Raw genomic sequence first — 20,186 nt, forward strand, 5'->3', positions numbered from 1 at the left:
GGGGGGGAGGGGGGGGGGGGGGGGGGGGGAGAAGGGGAAGAGAGGGATGGAGTTTCTCAAACAAATAAAGTAGCTATAAAAGATATGCTTGTTAATCGATATAATGTTGGAAGTATCTTCTAAATCTTTTCTAACTGTAAAAATGGTTCAAAAGGAACGAGAAAAAAAACCATATTCCTCTTTCGTTCGAATCTATCAAAACTTGGGCTCATCATTCTATACGCAAGGGGACGGAAAAATGAGTTCATGTGCTTTAGTAGCTATAGTTTTACAATACCGAGTGTTCAGATTTTTTCATTTCCAAGTAAAGATAACTTCTTTCACGAGTATGTTCGTCCACTCTGACTTCGTCAAATGCAGATACACCCCCATTGACTTTGCCAATATTGACATTCAATCATACTCCAGAAATAGTTCGAGGTTGCAGGTAGGCATCAACCATTGCGAAAAATTCCTCATTGTTGTCTCCTTCAGGAGTCTAGGTTGTGTTTCCGTCTCAATGTAGCTGATCATCCTCTTGGAGTAACTGCTAATTATTATCCTAGTAATCTATTGCCTCACCAACTAACTAAAAAATCAAGAGCCAACTATTAAGACTTGATCAACCCCGTCATTGATTGGAGATATTAATAAGGTCGATCACAATCCCTTCAATGTTAGGCATAATGAATAGCTATTAGAAGCTTGATGTTTAAACTTACGGGATGAAATCCAGACAAACTACTACAAGGAACCAGACAAATTCGACCAATTACTCTAGAAATCATAAAACCATAACATCTTAGGCTTAGTTCAAGGTATCGTGTCTCAATCCCATTGTTGCTGATTATGCAGTTGGTATTATAGGATATTTGTGAGAAACTCTGGAAAGATTGCTAAACCACTGACAGACTTATTGAATAAGGGACGGACAGGGCAGGTAAGGGCCAATTATGAAAGACTTTGTATGGAAACACGAGTTCAACTAAATTAGTAGTACTTCAATTATTATAATTGAGATTGGGATCTTACATTTGATTCGTTCAATCGAATCCTGTTAAAGCGCTTCTCTGATGGAGCTACTACTACCACTCAAAACTCTCACTAATAAGGCTTAATGTTAAGAATCAAATAAAGATGAGAATATTAAGTCATGGCATGCTTAATGAGATGCAAGCAATCCTCTAGCTCTACTTAATAACCTCTTGTCTTATACTAGCTATTAACAAAAAGTTGTCGAAAACTTCCAACTACACAACATTAACCTTTGCTTGATAGGTCTTGCTTGTAGCCTAAGCTTACAAGGAGGCCTAAAATCTTTCAACTTGCATGTAATTTCAAAATGTATCATGACTCTATCGATTCATTAAAAAGAGGAGTTTTGCATCAAATAGTCCCCCTTACTTTATGAGATATTGCTTTTCGAACCCATCACTTACTTTACGAAAATCTGTCAATCTTATGGCGACTTAGATCTTATGTTCTTTAGATATCCAATTTATTGGTCAATTGTCTGTGAAAATCGAAGATAAAACAATAGTTTTCAAGTCAAGATCTAAAAATATCTCTCCATGGAATTTTCAATTTTTTTCCTTGAAAGGAAAAAAACCATACATATCAAATGAATTCTAACAATATTGAAAAAACAAGCTATAGATGAACCATCCCTCCAAACGTGTTCGGTCATTTCATACCTTGAATACTCGATCGTTTTTTACACTTTTATACATGTGTTCCGATTAGATATTTGTTCTTAATGACAGGAATTTCATTTTTAATAAGAAATTAGATTTGGTAGAGATGCCTTCCCATGTCATGTGAATTGGCCAGTCTCCAATGTTTCATTTTTTATTCATATTATTGTTAATCTCGATAAAATGTGGTCCATTTTATCACTCGATTGTTCCTCACAACATATGTTTAGACATAATTGAGATGCATAATTTATAAATAAAATTTTAAACAATAGAAAGACACCCCATGTGATATGCAACTTCATCTATTACATGACAAGCAAGCAAGAATCTAATCAATCGACAACAAAGCTTAAAAGTAGAATCCAATCATCTCAAAACTCATTCGAAAACTTTACTTTGTTAATATACTTGTAATAGTTGAGATTTATAGTACTTAAATACTTTACTTATTGTCCAATAATGAAACGTGTAGTTGGGAGGAATTATTGGACAGATAGCCCCACTTCAGAATCTTACAGGTCAACTCCAAATAAACTACTATTAATATAATCGATAATTTTCATTATAAATCATTGTTGCGCAATTATGTTTAATCGTACACAGTATAATGAATGAAACTTTAGTAGGGCGGGTGCGTCAAAGCTCCACCTCGACGGGTGGCCCACACACCTCGGGGGAGTGTGGTGGGCCACCTGTCGAGGTAGCTCACCCTATTGAAGTTTCTCTCTAGTATAACCTACAAATTAAGAGTAATGCTGCTTAAACCGAAAAATCACGTCAGATGCAGTGATCGAAAATGCCATGACAAGGATAGATTGAATGAGACAGCTGATTATATATTCAAAACAATCCAATGATATCACGTGACATTATGTCAAACTATTTGTTCCTATAACATGATTGACAAACTAATCTGATAAAAATTTGAGGGCCAATGGATTGAGTAAACGGAATTTTTTTTCTTGGCAGTGTCATAGAAAAGCTTTATATTTGCTCAACAAAGGACGATAAACCACTATTTTTGTTTTGATATAATCCTATAAGTTTACAAGAAATTACTAAAAAGATCACTAATGTAGCTTTTGTACCACATTAGGTCCCACTAAAAAATTTTAAATGCCTCCTATGGTAAATTTATAAATCATTTATAAAAAGAAATAGTAGTAAATCCTACAATAATAAATGACTAATAATTATGAATGTATAATTAAAATTATTGTTTGACGGAAAGAAAAAGAAATGTAATTAATTATCCTTCCGCTAAACCTCCATTTGGATCTGAAATTTTCAACAAAATTAACTTTCTAGATTGGCATGCTTGAATGAGAACTAAAAACAAATGTTTTGAAAACCAACCTGAAGACCGACCCAAAAAAGTAAAGGGTCAAGTGTCAAAAGGTTGAATCGAAATCGAACGAGTAATTTTTAAAAAAATTTAAAAAATATATACATTTAAAAATTCAAAAAATTATACATTTACATGAGTTGAACCAACTAAACCAAGAACGAGTCATGAGCTTTTCAAAAACCAACTAGTTTAAAGGATTTTGGGATGGATTTTTAATTAGAGGTTTTATAAGCCTAATCGAACCGATTTTGATCCCGCATCCCGATTGAACTTGCTGGACCGAACGGATTTTTAATACATTGTTAAAAACCAATCAAAACTACCAAAATCGTCAATTTAAAAGGCAATATTTCTACCAGGGATGTAATGTGGGCCGTGATGTATTGGGGCACCACAAGCATCAGCAGAATGAATGAAATTTTCCATAGCCTAAACCAGCATTGGCACAACTCACTTGGACCAATAATTTTATAACAAGTTTTCTGGGGGGTTAAAAAATCAAAATCCTCAAAGGCAAAAGAAACTGACCACGATCACTATCATGTTTTAAAAAAATGGCCCAAAGATGCCTGACTCAGCTCATGGGCCATGTAGGGTGTTGGGAAGATGAGCTTTACACCTCTAATTGCCAGAGCCTACTCCGCTGCTTTCATGTTAATTGCTTAGTTTGATGTTGATCAACTTACAGAAAGAGGGTTTCTACCATGAGCTATATGAGCTAAAACTTTGAATATAAAGTAGATGCCAATCTGTCAATTGTTCTGTACAAAATGTCAACAAGATAACGGAATCTAAAAGTAAATCATTAATTGCTTTGGAAGATGAAGAAAAGAACATTAATTCAACCGAGCAGAGTGAAAATTACACACGTGATTGAAAATGTAAGTTAGAATCAATTGATTATTGATTAATGAATAAATGCAGTGTTAAAATTTGGAGTTCCATTTTAAAAGGTCAACCTTGTTGAAAGAAATAGATCAAAATCTTATAAGTTGGTCTAAATTTTCATCTTTATTCAATGTGAGATTAAATCCCTAACACAGCAATTCTGGTTGGAAAATAATAAAATTGCAGGTATTGAATAACTATAAGATGACAATTACAAAGAAGATTCAAATAGAAAAACCAAAAAATTGAAAGAGTACATCAGTCAAGAGAGGCAATCTATGTCAGGCCTAGTTCTCCAGGCTTTGAATGAGTCTTTCATTTTCTTTGTTTTTATTAGCAGAACAAGCAAAAAATATTATTTAAATTTGTTAAATCTAGGGCCTGTGCACAGACCTTTCAATGTTTCACAAAATGCAATGAATTTTTTTTGGGAGATTTGATAAGGATGCAGTGTATGGATTAAAACTCAAAATGGTGCAACATTGTAGCTATGGATCATTATGTACACAAGTTAGTGGCCTTGAGATCAAGATTTTCCAACTGAAAACCAGTTCATCTCACAATCAAAAGCAGCTGAGAAGTGGCATGGTTTTTTCCAATGAAGATATTCACTGGCTTGTGAAGTTTTAAACAGAAACCAAGCATTGCCCTCTAACAATTTCTTTCAATTACTAGAAATGGCAATACTAAATTTGTCTGAAATACATTTGAGACATAGGAGTACCATCTGGAAAGCATTATGAACTTGCTAACTGTAAGATGTAAAATTTGACCGGAAGCTGAATATTGCTCAATAATTATTTCTCACAATATGTAGCCACGAAAACAGTAACATTGCCGAAATAAATTAGATTCCTAGGAGTACCTCTGGGATAGCCTTGTGAGCTAGCTACCTCTGAGATGTAATTTGAGATGATAGCAAAGGCATTTGAAATCTCTTTGTTCATCTATCTTTCAGTTGCCGCTGAAAACCAAGAATGAAATGTTAATATCGAGACTTTTGTTAAACACTAGTCCTGCCATACACTAATCCATAAACTAGAAAGTTCCTTGTGACCCCATTAGTTGCACCTCGAAAGAGGGGTAATTAATATGATCCATGTGTTTGACCTTGAGACAAGTTTTTTGTTACTTTTGGAATGGGTATAGTTTCGGTGTGCAAATAAGTAATGACAGAAAGAAATAAATTTCCTCCTGTTTGGTATGAGTGTTATAGTTTGATAAATTATGAATCAGAAGGAACTGTGAGAAAAGAGACAGAAAGCAAAAAAGAAACAACTTACTCTTGGCCCACGATTGGTTACTTGAGGTTGTCTATTGGATAGGTGGTCTGATTCTTGTATCATCTCAGGACTGCTGAGCTTATAAAACGTCTCCAGAGCGCTTGTAACAAATGGACGCACTATATTTGCTTCCATAGCAGATAGATTTTTAAGCTGCAAAATGTTGAGGTTAGCACTCAGTAAAGAAAGAGTGTAAATGTATAGCCAACTGTAACATCGTCAAATATGACCCTTAGTCCTGGACCAACTATCCTAAAATGTTTCAAATCGTAATCCTTGCTTGTTCATTAATTACAAAATATAAATAAAAAGAAAGTAAAACCAAATAGGGAATAAAAGAAACCTTCATAAATATTTCCTACGGGTTGGGTATGTATAGCATTACTGACATTTTCAATGAGCGCCAAAAATTGTTTCCTGAGTCTTTGCTTTTATTTATTGGAAGTGTTAAGCCATAAATAAATGCACACAAATTGTGGTGGACAATTAATTCTTAAGGAAATGTCACCGATAAAAGAATATGGAAACCAATGGAAGCCTAATTGGGGTAAATTCAAAGGACATATTTCAAGAAAAGACTTGATTGATGGAAGTCTATACAACTCACTAAAATATGGTCCAAGGAAGATGCCTATATAAAGAGACATTGCTAAAAGTAAAAGATCATCTTGAACACACACCACCTTGTATTTGCATTCTATTATGCGCTTGTATTTCTCTTCTGTGCAATATATTCAAACTTCTGTATTGACTCGAGTGTTCGAAGGGCTCTGCTGGTGATCTCAGCGCTGCTTTAGACATGTATTCTTTTGCAGGCCAGAATCCGAATTACAACATATGGAGATCCTCAAATATTTTGACCATTGACAGATTTTGATATCAACGGGAATATGAGCTTTTACCATGGGGTGAGTTTCTTTGACAACAAAGCGAAACACCTCAGTAAAATGTGCAAAAATGATCCCACTGAATTGCATACAATTCCCACTTCCCAGTAATGAAGATACTAGACTTATATTGAAACGAAGATGAATCCAAAGTAAGTAATGACTAACACTAGTTAGTAGCTATATCAAACCAAAATTTTGGAATGATCGACCAAAATTGATCCTCGATGCCAGGTTGCTTTTGCTTTTTTGCCATGTTATGGACTTAAAAGAATTATAAAGAAAATGATACTATCTAGGCAGAGAATAAATTGCTTCTGAATTTCTTCTAGAAGAATTCCCATCCTATTCATTTTCAAGAATATTAGGTTACATCATACAAATCGAAACTACACAGCCTATGACATGTTCACTATAGAAGATTTTCAAGGGATAGAAGAATCATACTCTCAGTGCATAAGTACGTTCCTTCGAGATAATCTCCAGGCCAGTTCCAATTTTGTGAAAACGCACATCCTTGATGTCCTCAATTAGAGACCTTACCTGTTTGGAGATTAATCATCAAAATTCCAGAAGATATCAGGTGCTCGAGAAAGAACTATATACGAATTCAACTTGACTAACCATATATACATCAGGAATGTCTTCTCTGGCACTATATCAATGAAAAACAGGAATCAGGACCAATTAGAATAAACTAGAATACCATACTTACAAGGTGTAAAAATACTTACTGATCAAAAAGAAGCCTTGATATTTCTACATAATGAAATGGTAGAGGCTGAAACTTTTCAGAATCTCGTTCTGCTTCCAGCACTTGTGTTAACTTTTCTGGTGGAAAAAACAGGATTCAAAATCAGTAAGAAATCTGTATCTTATAGATTTGTACTTGACGTTAGGAATTGAAACAAACAAAGCAAAGACCCGAAATGAAGTTGATAAGCAGATTCATTTTCAAAATCTGCATTAATACAGCTTTTCTCATTCAGAAAGATGACCCTTTCACAATGAGTGAAGATATAAATAACTCCAAAATGGAGAGAAATTAAATATTTTATTGAACTGGTTAGAAAAATTGCAGGAGAAGAGTTAGGGTAGAAGAACTTCGCATAAATCAAATTACTGAAACTGTATAAGTTACTTACTAAGCGAAAAACCAAAGTCAATTAAAAGTGCTAAACTTTTCAAACATATAGAAAAGGACGTACAGAAAATTTTGCATACATGGGTATAGCATAGTTCAAGCAGGCAAAATGGCTAAGAGAATCTAAATAGTATACGGGTGGGTTTGCATTCAATTCTTTACCCAAAAAATTCTACTATCCAATTAGTTCAAAAAAATAAAAATAAATTGTAAGACTTAACCAATCATTGTGTAACTGAGAACTAAGTGTTGTAATTTGGTGTTCAATTTATAATGATGAATATATTTGAATGATAATAAGTCCACATGAGTGTGTACAGTACGAAAATACCGAAAACAAAACGAGAAGAAAAACGGAGCAGAAATTCTCGCCCCAGGCTTAAAGCTAGGTGAGTGCCCAACCACGATTTCAATAACCAAAGGCCAAAACCTTGGCCTGGGCAATCGCTTGATTTTGTACTGGGCAACCACCTAGGCCAATTTTTGACCGTTGGGTCTGATATTTCTAGTTCGTTTTTCAGCACAATTTGATGAATAACTACATCTTTCATGAATATGATTGAGAATTCATACATATGAGATAGATTTCATTCCTCTACACAATTATTACACCACAAACAATTGAAATCATTCCATTCCTAGAAAGCTTTACAAAAGTTTCTTTACATATTAATCCTTTTGAGTGATCTTCAAGTTTTAAGGAGAAAACACAAGTGCTTAGAGTAAGTTTGATTACCAATATTTTTCATGAAAAATGTATTTTTCACCTAATTTCCTACTTTTGTACTGTTTGATTGACAATTTTTTCACGAAAAATATTTTTCTACTATTGGGCGCATGATCATATTTTCCTTAAAACAAGGAAAATATTTTCTTTAAGATTAGATAGTTTTTATTTTTCAGATAATTTAGTCTCTCTTTCTCTCTCTCACATATGCTTATCTCTCATCTACTTACCAATAAAAAATAGACAAATATAACATTTTTAAGTTGAAAATTAAATCAGTCAAACACATTTAATTAATCATTTCCATACAAATAAGTTCTAGGCAATTGAATTGTCTATAATTTATTTTCTTTCTATGCAAATTTCATGGTTGCAATCAAACGCAACGTTAGTGTCTTTCTTCTTCTAAGACTTGTTTGAATCCTACAGATCATTTGCCGTGAGTCCTTTTAAACATTAAAACAATCATAGAGGGGGCAAATTTAGTCTTTTCTCAATTCCTTTATTAGGATCAAGTTTTCCAACACTGTGTTGTGAAAAAAGCTTCTGTTTTCAAATGCCTCACCTACAGCCATCCACTCAGGGGGCCGAATCATGCACTTGCCTCTTTTCTTCAAGGCAACTGCTAACCACAGAGGCACCTGCGTTGCTATTTGTGGTCTAAAAGGACCAAAATCCCCCTGGAAATTAATCAAAAAAGAAGGTAAGAATCAATTTTTGTGCTCGAATATGACAGTCAATATGTTTTAAAAAAACACTCAAAATGGAAATCGTACAGAAACGAAATTGAGGGGATCCATCCTCATATTTGGTACAATCTCAATAATTTCATCCTCTGCAAGAAACTCCAACTGCAATGTTGAATTTTCACAAGAAATTCTAAATTAATTCATCAAATTTACAACAGAACAAACAAAATTTACACCATTAACTCGGTACGTATCAATTAGTAGGAGGTGAATCTGTGTAATAGGGTAAAAGATGGTACCTCGGCTGCCGAAAATGCGGAGGCCTGGGAGTCTGATGAGGCGGACATTTCTGCGATTTGAGAAGTGTTTAGGGTTGAAATACGTCTTCCTTAGTGATGGGCTGCAGTGAATTCAAAAGGAAAAGCAACCACAATGTATGAATTTTGAGATGATTCGAAAGGCTAAATTTACCGAGTGTGAAGTGTAAACCCTAATTACTCTCGGGAGGTGGCGGGAAATTTTATATAATGGCGTCTTTACAGGGAAATTGAGATTTTTTTTTGGGAAAAAGATGGGAGTACAGGGGCTTGTGAACCAGCTGATAGAGGAGGTGGGGCGGGCCCCACACTTTTTCTTTTAAACGCTTGTGGGCCCAACCTCTAAGTGTGGGGCCTAACAACTCCTTGTGAACCAAGTTTTTGTATGTAGGGATTGTAATTTGACTCGTCGACTCGGGCTACTCGTAGCTCGGCTTGAGCCTCATTTTGGGAGGATGAGCCGAGCTCGAGCTAGCCCACGAGCTTGAGAAGGGTAAAAAAAAAAAAAAAGGATATCAAAATGCTGCCTTAAGAGGCAGCAGCAGCTGGTTGCCTTTTCAGGCAGCACACCTGACTGCCTCTTAAGGAAGCAGGCTACTGCCTTTTATTTAAAAAAGAAAAAAAAAAGAGGTGAAAAAAGTGAGCCTATCCGGCTCGGCCCGTAAAGGCCAGAGCCAAAAGCTCAGATCGAGCAAAATTTTTTTGGCCGAGCACTTGGGCTCGGAAAAAAGCCAGCTCACTTTTATCCAAGCCGAGCTTGAGCCTCAAATTTTAGTTCGCGAGCCTGCTCGACTCGACTCGACTCGTTGACATCCCTATCTGTATGTGAAGCTCAATTCCTTTTTTTTTTTTTTTCTTTTTTTTCATTTTAAGGAATTAACTAAACAACCATAGCATGAGGTACATCCTCCTTTACGTAGAGGCTAACAGTCCCCTCACAATGCCGGGGGTATTTATGGAAAATGAATTATTAAAAAATAGGAAAAAGTTTTGAATTTACGTGTAATATTATTTTATTAAAAAATGTATGATTGAAATGATATTAAATCATTATTTTAAAATGTATATTTTTGAAAGAATATGACTCAAACATGGCCTAAATAATTTTTCGAAAGTATATCATGTGATAATATGGAATTTTAATGAATGTTCTTCTACAAAAAGTAAAAATCTGTCAAATGGGCTCTTAATCTGTTTCGAAGTTTAGAGACTTGACAATGACATTAGCTCAAACGAACATGTAAGCTACTCATTTAATTGATAGGTTAATTGTTAACATATTTGTAAAAATTTTAGTCAATGCTTGGTTTATGTTTATAAATATCCAAATAACTCTTTATTCATGTGTTTTATGAGGTTGATAAATACTATTGACATTTATGTCTATCTATTTATTAAAAAAAAAATGCGTTTATAAAAAAAGTTGTAAATGTTGACGAACTCTCTAAATCACCCAATGTTGCGGAATACAACATTTTCGATTCATTTTTCTTGCAAAATGAAGAATTTATTGTCCTATGTTGAATAAAAATAAATAAATAAATAATTACTTCCATAACCCAAAATTTTCAAAATGTTTTAATGAATCATAATGAAAACATTTAAAAATTTAAAAATATTCTTTCTTCTCCACCTTCTCCTCCACTACCACTATCATACAAGAAGTTGCTACCACACCAACCATAGAACTGGGAACAAAAATGAGGTTTTGGTTCATCCGGCATGTACATGTCATGGACATCCTGCCTTTCTATGTTCTATTGACTTGTATGTAATTATTGAGAGTTAAGATATTTTACATAATGTAAATATTTCATCCAAAAGTTTTCTTTTAGTTCAACTATAAGTATACGAAAGAACCCTTTTTTTCTAATTCCTATGATGCAATTAGAGCTTATCGGCAGAAACGAATCAATTTAGATAATCCTTTGTGGCTCCGTTGACGATTAGCCCCTATATATATGAATAGTGGAATTTTTAAAAGAAATGTATGTTTAAAAATAAGAAAAAGTTTTGAATTTATGTATGATATTATTTTATGAAATAATGTATAATTGAATAAGAGTTACGAATATATGTAATTTTGGGGAAAAGAAAAAGGAAAAAGGCAAAAAAAGGAAAAACAATAAAAAGTCAAGCCCCATTTACCAAATTACCCCAAGCATGCACACGAAAGATTCCGTTAAAAACCCCAAAGAGCCCGTGGAATATTCTGTAATTATATATGGATGATGATATTATGGACAATTCGAACGCAAGTTCGCCGTGATCCGTAAATAATGAATATATCCATATAAATCTCGGACCCGCAGTGAAGATCAATTGCTAAGCACACAAAGTGAAAGCATTTTGTTCTAATTCTCGTTGAACAATCCTCGTAATCTTCGTAGAGAAAATGGGCAGAAAATTCTTCGTAGGCGGCAACTGGAAATGTGTAAGCCTCTAATCTTCACTTCTGCCTTTCACAATCTGTGCAATAATTACGAATCTCATTCGTCGATTTACCGATCTGTTTGATTTATACAAGATTTAGAGGCTGTATATGGTTATGTATGTATGTGTGTTTTTCGACTTGAACGACCTTGAAAATGTATATAACCCTATTTCGGTCTGGTTCGATATGAAATGAACTTATAATCATGGAATTGACTCGATCAAAATTCAGTAAAGCTCGTAAAGTAATTCCTTCGAGTTTAATAGCGAGCAAACTTTTATGATATAGTTGAAGAATAAAATCATGATGCCGTTTTTGTTTTCTTTGCTTCCTATAGCTAATCGAGTGTGATAGCACTGCTTTATAATATAGATCCAAGACTCTCTTGTAATTTTGAAATATATTTTCATAAGTTCTCACTGTTACATCAACTAGTTTCTGTTTGATTTGGATTAAAATCTTATTTTAATCTAAGTCAAAAGTTAAATAATCAATATTAACCCAATCTTTCATCGTCCCACAATATTTCAATAACACGTTTCAAAAATTTCTATCACGGTCTACTAAAAATTCTAATTTTAATTCTCACCAAACTCCCGAAAAAATTTATAGATATTTGAAATATAAAAGCCGATTTATCCATGAAGTTGAAATTTTACCGCAGAATGGGACCATTGAAGAGGTGAAGAAGATCGTGGAAACACTCAATGCTGGTCAAGTTCCATCTCCAGATGTTGTGGGTGAGTGTATTTTATGTTTTTGTTATTTTTAATATATCTCCATTCGTATTCTGGATTTTAGTGAAGGTAAGGAAGAAAGGGAACGAAAACTTGGGAATATTGATTTCCTTTCTTTTCTCCTACTAAAACGAAAATAAAATCTACAGATGAAGTCAGTCAAGTCACATAAATGGACTGTATTTTTAGTTCTTTGGAACTTTCAAAAATGTTGATGCCTACATTTTTAGTTGTTCCATTGAACTTTAGGATGGACTGTTGGTTAAATACTATTACACTGGCCTTTTTATGCGTGCGCGCGTAAAACTGGGGTTCTAGAATTTGACTTGGAGAATAGCAGTGCTTCAATTTTTTCCTTTCTAAAATGCAATTAAAAACTCAGAATTCCACGTGAAGAAATGGATAATTAAACACTCACCTCTCCCCTTGTGCTTTACGAATGAGAAACAGCTTGATTCGTGCAAAGGAGATTTTCTTACTATATGATGTTTTCATTGTTCCTAATTTTTTGTTCTTGCAGAGGTGGTTGTCAGCCCTCCATTCGTGTTTCTTCCTATTGTTAAAAGTTTACTGCGACCTGAATTCCATGTCGCCGCCCAAAATTGTTGGGTAAAGAAAGGGGGTGCTTTCACTGGAGAGGTTAGGTACGTTTTCTTATATTGATCTTTAAAGTTGCACGTCTTAGCAATCCATGTATTTAGCTCTTAAAATCACTGTTTTGCCATTTCGTAAAGTACAAGTAAGTTGGGTAAACTGTTTCTGTTTCATGTTTGAACTTTGAGAGGCCTTCTTTCTACATTCTGCAAGGTCTTACAAAGTATCTAATACTTTGTTATATAGATTCATTCACATCTGTTCTTCAAATTTGTATTTTGGAGGAGGAGCAATGATCAGTGTTCAGTCTAATAATTTGGATTCTATAAAGCTATAGTTGACTGCTCTTATCTGTGCACAGTGCTGAGATGCTTGTCAATTTGGACATTCCTTGGGTCATTCTTGGTCACTCTGAGAGGAGGGCTTTGTTAGGTGAATCAAACGAGGTACTTACTGTCCAGTTATATTTTCCTTTTCAATATGAAATCTACACGTTGATTACTGGGTTCCGAGTTATTTCTATATCCAATGATTAACTTACTTCCATTTTGATTTCAGTTCGTTGGAGATAAAGTTGCATATGCTCTTTCTAAAGGTCTCAAGGTCATTGCATGTATTGGTGAGACTCTTGAGCAGAGAGAAGCAGGATCAACTATGGATGTTGTTGCTACACAAACAAAGGCTATTGCTGGTACATAAGTCGTTCTTATTTGCACAAGTTTTAGAGTGAATTTGTTTTTCTAAATTCAGATCTTGCCATAGTTTTCTTTTACATAAATTTATTGAGATCTCGGCGACTAGATACCATTGTTAATTCGTTCTCTTGTATTTTGCTGTATTAGTTTATATGAACTATTGCTGTGTATAAAAATATCTTACATTTTACTTGTGATTCCTTGCTTTGTACTCTTATTCTTCATGCATCCATTATGGAGACTATCACTGCTTATTTTTTGCGTTTAAAAATTGATGCAAAAAGTCATTACCTTAAATTTCATTTTGGTTCATATTGCAGAACGGATTTCCGATTGGTCTAATGTTGTTTTGGCTTATGAGCCCGTCTGGGCTATTGGAACTGGGAAGGTTGCAACTCCTGCTCAGGCTCAGGAAGTAAGTTCGGCATCATTTTTCCCTTTTTAATACAATATATTACATGTACGAAAATTGAAATATCTATTTCTCAAATCTACTAAAAGGCATAGATTGTGAAGTTTATGCCTGTAGATTGTTAGGTTAAAATGAACACTGGTCACTGATAGGTGTTTGCGGGGTATCCATAATGCCCAAGTGGCATTTTATCATTGGCTGGTAGAAAAGCAAAACCCAATGTATAATATGCTTTCATGTATGTATTGAATGAAAGAAATAGAAGGAAACGAAAAGGAAACACTTTGTGGTACTTTATTAATTGAAAAGGACATTGCAAGGATGGTACCAACTTTTGAGAGGTTGGTTCTCTCCTACAAGACTCCTATATTTCCCCCCTTTCTCTAAGCAACCTTCTCTTATTTATTCTTGAATTTCAACTCTTTCCTTACCGAAATACCAACTAGCCAATTGCTTCTAACCAAAATACCCAACTCCCCATCTGTAACTACTTGTAACCACCGATAGAACCTTCCGGAGGCTGAGTGACTGGTGCAGCTGATGCAGGATGAGGGATGATTCCTGCAGAATAATTAGAAATAGCAAAATAGCACAACTAGCAAGTAAAATTCCAACGAGAAGAGGAAGAAGGCAGCAAGAAGGGGGAAAGGGCCGGAGAAAGGGTCGGAGAGAAGGGGGGAGAAAACCAGAGAATAAGTAGAAATCAAGGAAAAGGGGAAAAGGAGGAAGCCATAGACAACAACCCAAGCATTCTATTCTTTAATTCATCAACTGTCTCAAATGAGAAACAAAACAGAAATAAATAGCAAAACACAAACCCTAAAGAGAAGGGCTTGAGCCAAACCCACTAACAAGCCCAATAACAGAAATATAAATAATAATCCAAATAGAATATAACTAATAGTCCAAAAAGAAAATAAATAGTAAATGGATGTCCGCATCAACTCTTCCGGGGTGGGAGAAAAACTCGACCCCGTCGAGTGGATAAATCAAAATGTTGCAATGAATCTGATGCTAAAGGCTTCAAGTCATGCCATGGGGGACGATCTTTCTGACGAACCAAATATCGAAATTCCACAAATGATGACAATGCTAATTGCAAATTACCCGCAAAAAGATGAGCTGACCAAGATAACTTAGGCGAGTGAGAATTTTGCTGACTCTTATAAAGCTCCAATAAATATGGCTCACGTCGCTGAAGTCTCTCTTTGGGAATCTATGTACCGTCAGAATGAAGTCGATCCATCCAACGAACAAGAAAACACTGAATCTCTCTATTATTGGTCAACACAAGCTGTTCATCCAAAATAACATCAATTTTATTTTTGTGTGCTGGGATAGGTGGGATTGAAGCAGACATGGCAAAAGATTCAGTGTGAGAATTCTCATGTGGGAGTAGAAACGGGTCATCAGAGGGGCTAAAATAGCCGTTGTAAGCATCGAAGTCCGTAACAAATAAAATAGGGTGGTGGTCATAATGTGATAAAAGGTCATTGACATAGGCATTTTGACCAACATGCTTTGAAATTTTAAAAAGACCAGCATTACACGCTTGTAATATAACATAATCCCTAATATTAAATTCAAAGTATTGTTTATGCCAATCAACTTGAGGTTTATATAATGCTTTACTTGCTTCAAATTGTTTATTGATCTCAATATGCAAGCTATCAAAATGTGATACAACTACCTCAACTGATATAGACACACAAGCTTGTGGGTGCATGAGAATAAGGTCTAGAGGTTTCAAAAGTTGACAACCAAGAATAATTTCAAAGGGTTTTAGACCTAAAGACCANAAGTGTCCTCACTATCATCCAAGTCATCAAAATCTTCAAGTTTAGGTTCATAGACTAGATCTTCTAATGACATATCTATTACATTCTTTCGTTCTTTCATGACTAAGGTTCGATTAGTACATTTGGAAGAAATGTGGTCAAAGTCTTTACAGTTGACGCATAACAAGTGAGAAGAAGACCTTGGAGTTTCAGAAATTCTACCCTGATTTTCCAAGATTGGAGAACTATTAGAAGGGGGAGGTCCTAGAAGGGACTTAACATGAGGAGGTGGAGCTAATGAAGCCAAATGATGATTATCAAAAATTTTACTCTTATTTTTCAAAATTGGAGGAATATCAGATGGGGGTGGTCCTAGAAGGGACTTAACGGGAGGAATTGGAGCCAATGACACCGAAGGATGATTGTCAATATGCTTTCTACATGGAAAAGGAGATTGTGGACTATCACGACCTTTACAATTATTTTTCCAAATAGGAAGAATATTAGACGGAGACGGTTTTATGATAGACTTATGATGAGGCGACGCTAATGAGATGGGTGAGCGACGATGACCACGCTTTTCATATGGAGTACTAATAATCAATTCATAATCTCGAGCTAAAGAGTAAGCGTGATCAAGAGTAGTGACACCTCGAAGGAAAAGCTCGCGCTTAAGATCATCTCTCAGACCTTGGCTAAACCTACTCAAAATTGTGCTCTCATCCTCAATTAAATGACATTTGATTCGAAATTCCTCAAATTGCGCGATATACACAGTCACTAATTGATTTCCTTGTTTAAGGGCATTCCATTGAGTAAGAATTTCAAAATTATCTCGTTCTCGCTCACGAATCTGATCCCTATTCCTATCCCTATCCTTACGATCGGGTCGAAAGTATTTTTGATTACCTTGTCGATGATGTTGTCTATTATGGGACATCTTAAAATTATTAATATCAATCGAATGAGGGATGTGTTTAAAATTTTTCGAACTAACAGATAGGGCCTTACTCTCTTCAAGAGTAGCGGTCGTTTGAGTTTGAATAGCCGCTATTTGTCGGGTGAGTGCATCGAATTGTGAGGGGTTCATGTTTAAGGTACTAGAGCTAGAAGTGACAAGATGATCAATATGTAACTACATGCAAAGCAATACTACCTAAATGAAATGCAATAGAGAGACCAATATGCATCAAGGACCAACGATTAAAACATCAATTTGAAATTCTCTCTCTCTCTCTTTTCTTCCCTTCCAAAAATGCAAGTTAATAGTGCTGATGCTTGTAAATAATAGAGCAAAATAGCACAACTAGCAAGTAAAATTCCAGCGAGAAGAGGAAGAAGGCAGCAAGAAGGGGGAAAGGGCCGGAGAAAGGGCCGGAGAGAAAGGGGGGAGAAAACCAGAGAAGAAGTAGAAATCAAGGAAAAGGGGAGAAGGAGGAAGCCATAGGCAACAACACAAGCATTCTATTCTTTAATTCATCAATTGTCTCAAATGAGAAACAAAACAGAAATAAATAGCAGAACACAAACGCTAAAGAGAAGGACTTGGGCCAAACCCACTAACAAGCCCAATAACAGAAATATAAATAATAATCCAAATAGAATATAACTAATAGTCCAAAAAGAAAATAAATAGTAAATGGAAGAAAATAAATAGTAAATGGATGTCCGCATCAGCAGCTCACAGCCCTTCACTTTGATTCCCTACCGTGCCAGCGGCTTCCTTCTTCCTTCCCCTGTGCGTATATGTACAATGAATAGGAGGTCTATTATTTCACTTGACCACTTCACATCCGAGACTAAGCCAGTACCATTAGTAAATATATTTCTATATAAAATGGCATTTTTCTTATTATCATTGTGGGTTTACATTATATCCATGTGGATCTCTAGTTAAGTTTTCCCCTGTTTGGTTTGGATAAAAATGAGATTTTAAGTGATAACAGTTGATGTTTGAAAAGTTGTGTGTCTCTTGACTTGTGTAGTTGAAGATGAGTTTGGAAGGGAAAAAAAAGAGGAGTTTTAAGAAATGGGAGACAAACACAGGCTTTATCTTTTGGCTGCCTACCCATCCATCTCTTTCTCTCTAATATACACACACAGGGCATACCGGCATACTATTGCCGATCATCATTGCAAATTTTAATAATAACATAATTATATCTAGAGCTTCATCTTGCTGCAAGTCTAACAGCAAGGGAACCTTTCTGATTATAGGTACATGTTGAACTGAGGAAATGGCTTCATGCAAATGTTAGCCCTGAAGTTGCTGCATCAATTAGGATCATCTATGGAGGTAATGTTTTGTTTTAGTCTTTGGCTAGCTTTATTAGTTTTTCTAGTTTTTATTTTTATTCAAGCTTTATTAGATTCTATATTTAAACAAGAATATTTTGGAACCTTCCAATTTTGCCTTGAAATTGAAAGATGGACCCGGTTCTGTAGAAGGGTTTCATGAATAGAAGGCAACATTCTGTCCCTAATAGCCAGTCTAAAATTGTTTGATAGCCCTCGTTTAAGGTGAATGAACTGTTGTGATGCCATGTACCCTTGAACGATGGCCCTGGTTAAATTGCATGATAAACGTGCCTTTTCCCAATTTGTTTGTACTTATTCACAGCTTGTTCTAAATAAATTGCTGATGCAGGTTCCGTGAGTGGTGCCAACTGCAAGGAATTGGCTGCAAATCCTGATGTTGATGGCTTCTTAGTTGGCGGTGCTTCCCTTAAGGTAATGATGTCTACTATTCCTCTTGGGGTTTGGCTTGTTGGGTTTCTAACTATGAGGGTGTTTGGTAGAAATTTTTATGTGAAAATGAATTTTTGAATAGTAAATTGATGGGAAATGTGTGGTTGAAAAATAAGAAAAAGTTTTTGATTTATGTGTAATATTATTTTAATAAAGAATGTGTGGTTGAAAAGAAGAGAGAGAAAAATGCATTTTGATAAAAATGGGTGCCAAACAGGGCCTATATATCTATCCAAAGATTAGAGGATGACTATTGTTAGAGATTGGAAAGATGATGTTACCTGTTTCTAGTTTTTTTTCTGCAGCCTGAATTCATCGACATTATCAAGTCTGCTGAGGTGAAGAAAAGTGATTGAGTGCGGTATCACTCTCGGGTGGTGAATTTTTGTTAGGGGAGATAGAATAACCATTATCCTGACCCTACCTGGATTAACTTGCGCTTTTATACTATTGGCTGCACACTGAAGTTGCCTTTGTTTAAATAAATATGCAAAATGATAATCTGCTCGGAAATTGTGACTATTTCCTTGATAAAGGTACCATAAATGCGTGTGGAATTTTGTTCGAGTGAATTTGCTCTGTCGTACGAGATGTGTTTCAAACTGTTTGATAGAAAGATTTGCCTGCATCGATTTTTGATGTTCCGAAAATGAAAAAATGAACACCAAAACGTGACGAGTAATGCAATTTAGCATTGCTGGTGCTTAAACACCATTTTTGATTGTAACACACTTGTTGCATTAAATTATAGGCTTAATTAAATAAAATAATAATGGTTCATTTATTAGGACTTATGATCTACTACCACTTAAACGGGTGCTCTAGCACCACTGGTACATTATTCAAAAGTGGTCGTCTTGTTAGATGCGAAGTAATCCTAATCTTTTGATTTTCCTGCTTTGATACTAAGTGGGCCAATTTAAGCGAGAAAGTCTTCTATCACATGCCAATTTGTGTGATGTGGAAGGTAGTAAATGATAGTCGACTTGTCGTTTTAAAACTTTCACCCTCAATATCTTTATAGAGAAATTTGCACTCCATATCTCTTTTTAACTTGACATTTTAAAAAATGTCACTTTTTAAAAATATTTGCAAGAACGTTATTTTTGAATATTTTTACCCCTTCCGAGAATTTAAACACCCTAAATGTTCTTCATTAAATGAGATTTAACTACATAAAAAACTTGTATGAAAAATTGAAAAAATGTTATATTCAAATAACTCAACTTCCAAATTTTGAAAAAAAAAAAAAAATGAGAAAGAAAAGTGGAAAAATATAAACAAAAAATGCAACTCAATCTATCATTCAAATACTCACTAACCCTTAAACTCACGCCCCTCTTTCTCATTCAAATCGTCAACATCTCACAACCATCGACGATCACCATTAATCAATCCACGCTGTGGAAGACCACTATTAATCTCTTCAAGTTTTCCCTTTTTTCTCTCTCGCATTTTTGCCTTCTTATCTTCCGATTCTTCACATCTGGGGGTGTTTTGCTTTTATATTCTCCGCATTTTTTTACTATCGATTGGTACCGCATGCCTTATTTTTTCGATTTTTATTGTCTATTTTTTTGGTTCTAGGAAAATATTAACTTTAGGGTTTATGTGACTTATCTATGAATTTATTCCTTATAACTATGTTTTTCACTCTTCTTTCATGTAAATAATGTTCAGAGGATCGATTATTGAATTGGTGATTTGAATTTGGAGTTGTGGTTATCATCCGGCGACATTGATAATCATTATATTTCAAACGTTTCATTTGGATCGAACAGGTAAGAATCATGATTTCTTCATTTTTTTTTTCATTTGACCAATTTACA

The 20,186-nt window shown here is 34.9% G+C and overlaps 2 protein-coding genes across 2 annotated transcripts; one reads left to right on the forward strand and one right to left on the reverse strand.

Annotated features, from left to right (window-relative positions):
* Positions 1-4,432: 4,432 nt before the first annotated feature.
* Positions 4,433-9,209, reverse strand: LOC111397474 (DNA replication complex GINS protein PSF2). Its single transcript, XM_023024426.1, has 8 exons — positions 8,942-9,209; positions 8,730-8,804; positions 8,519-8,633; positions 6,817-6,913; positions 6,707-6,737; positions 6,530-6,625; positions 5,196-5,348; positions 4,433-4,876 (listed from the first exon to the last, which is right to left on the reverse strand). Exons 1-8 carry the CDS (start codon positions 8,987-8,989, stop codon positions 4,856-4,858), a joined length of 636 nt encoding a protein of 211 aa, XP_022880194.1. The 5' UTR covers positions 8,990-9,209; the 3' UTR covers positions 4,433-4,855.
* Positions 9,210-11,169: 1,960 nt separating this feature from the next.
* Positions 11,170-18,985, forward strand: LOC111397483 (triosephosphate isomerase, cytosolic). Its single transcript, XM_023024436.1, has 9 exons — positions 11,170-11,393; positions 12,058-12,133; positions 12,651-12,774; positions 13,086-13,170; positions 13,283-13,415; positions 13,740-13,834; positions 17,827-17,905; positions 18,257-18,339; positions 18,663-18,985. The coding sequence occupies exons 1-9, from the start codon at positions 11,355-11,357 to the stop codon at positions 18,711-18,713; spliced, it is 765 nt and encodes a 254-aa protein (XP_022880204.1). The 5' UTR covers positions 11,170-11,354; the 3' UTR covers positions 18,714-18,985.
* Positions 18,986-20,186: the final 1,201 nt, after the last annotated feature.

This window comes from Olea europaea, chromosome 1 (assembly GCF_002742605.1).
Source record: "Olea europaea var. sylvestris chromosome 1, O_europaea_v1, whole genome shotgun sequence".
In the NCBI taxonomy this organism is placed as follows: domain Eukaryota; kingdom Viridiplantae; phylum Streptophyta; class Magnoliopsida; order Lamiales; family Oleaceae; genus Olea; species Olea europaea.

Coding starts and splice junctions, on each gene's coding strand:
- LOC111397474 (XM_023024426.1), bottom strand. CDS start 8,989: ATGTCCGCCTCATCAGACTCCCAGGCCTCCGCATTTTCGGCAGCCGAG. Junction 6,914..8,518: donor CCCTGAGTGGATGGCTGTAG/GTGAGGCATTTG, acceptor TTTTTCCACCAG/AAAAGTTAACACAAGTGCTG. Junction 5,349..6,529: donor AACGTACTTATGCACTGAGA/GTATGATTCTTC, acceptor AACATTTTGCAG/CTTAAAAATCTATCTGCTAT.
- LOC111397483 (XM_023024436.1), top strand. CDS start 11,355: ATGGGCAGAAAATTCTTCGTAGGCGGCAACTGGAAATGT. Junction 12,775..13,085: donor GCTTTCACTGGAGAGGTTAG/GTACGTTTTCTT, acceptor ATCTGTGCACAG/TGCTGAGATGCTTGTCAATT. Junction 18,340..18,662: donor TTGGCGGTGCTTCCCTTAAG/GTAATGATGTCT, acceptor TTTTTTCTGCAG/CCTGAATTCATCGACATTAT.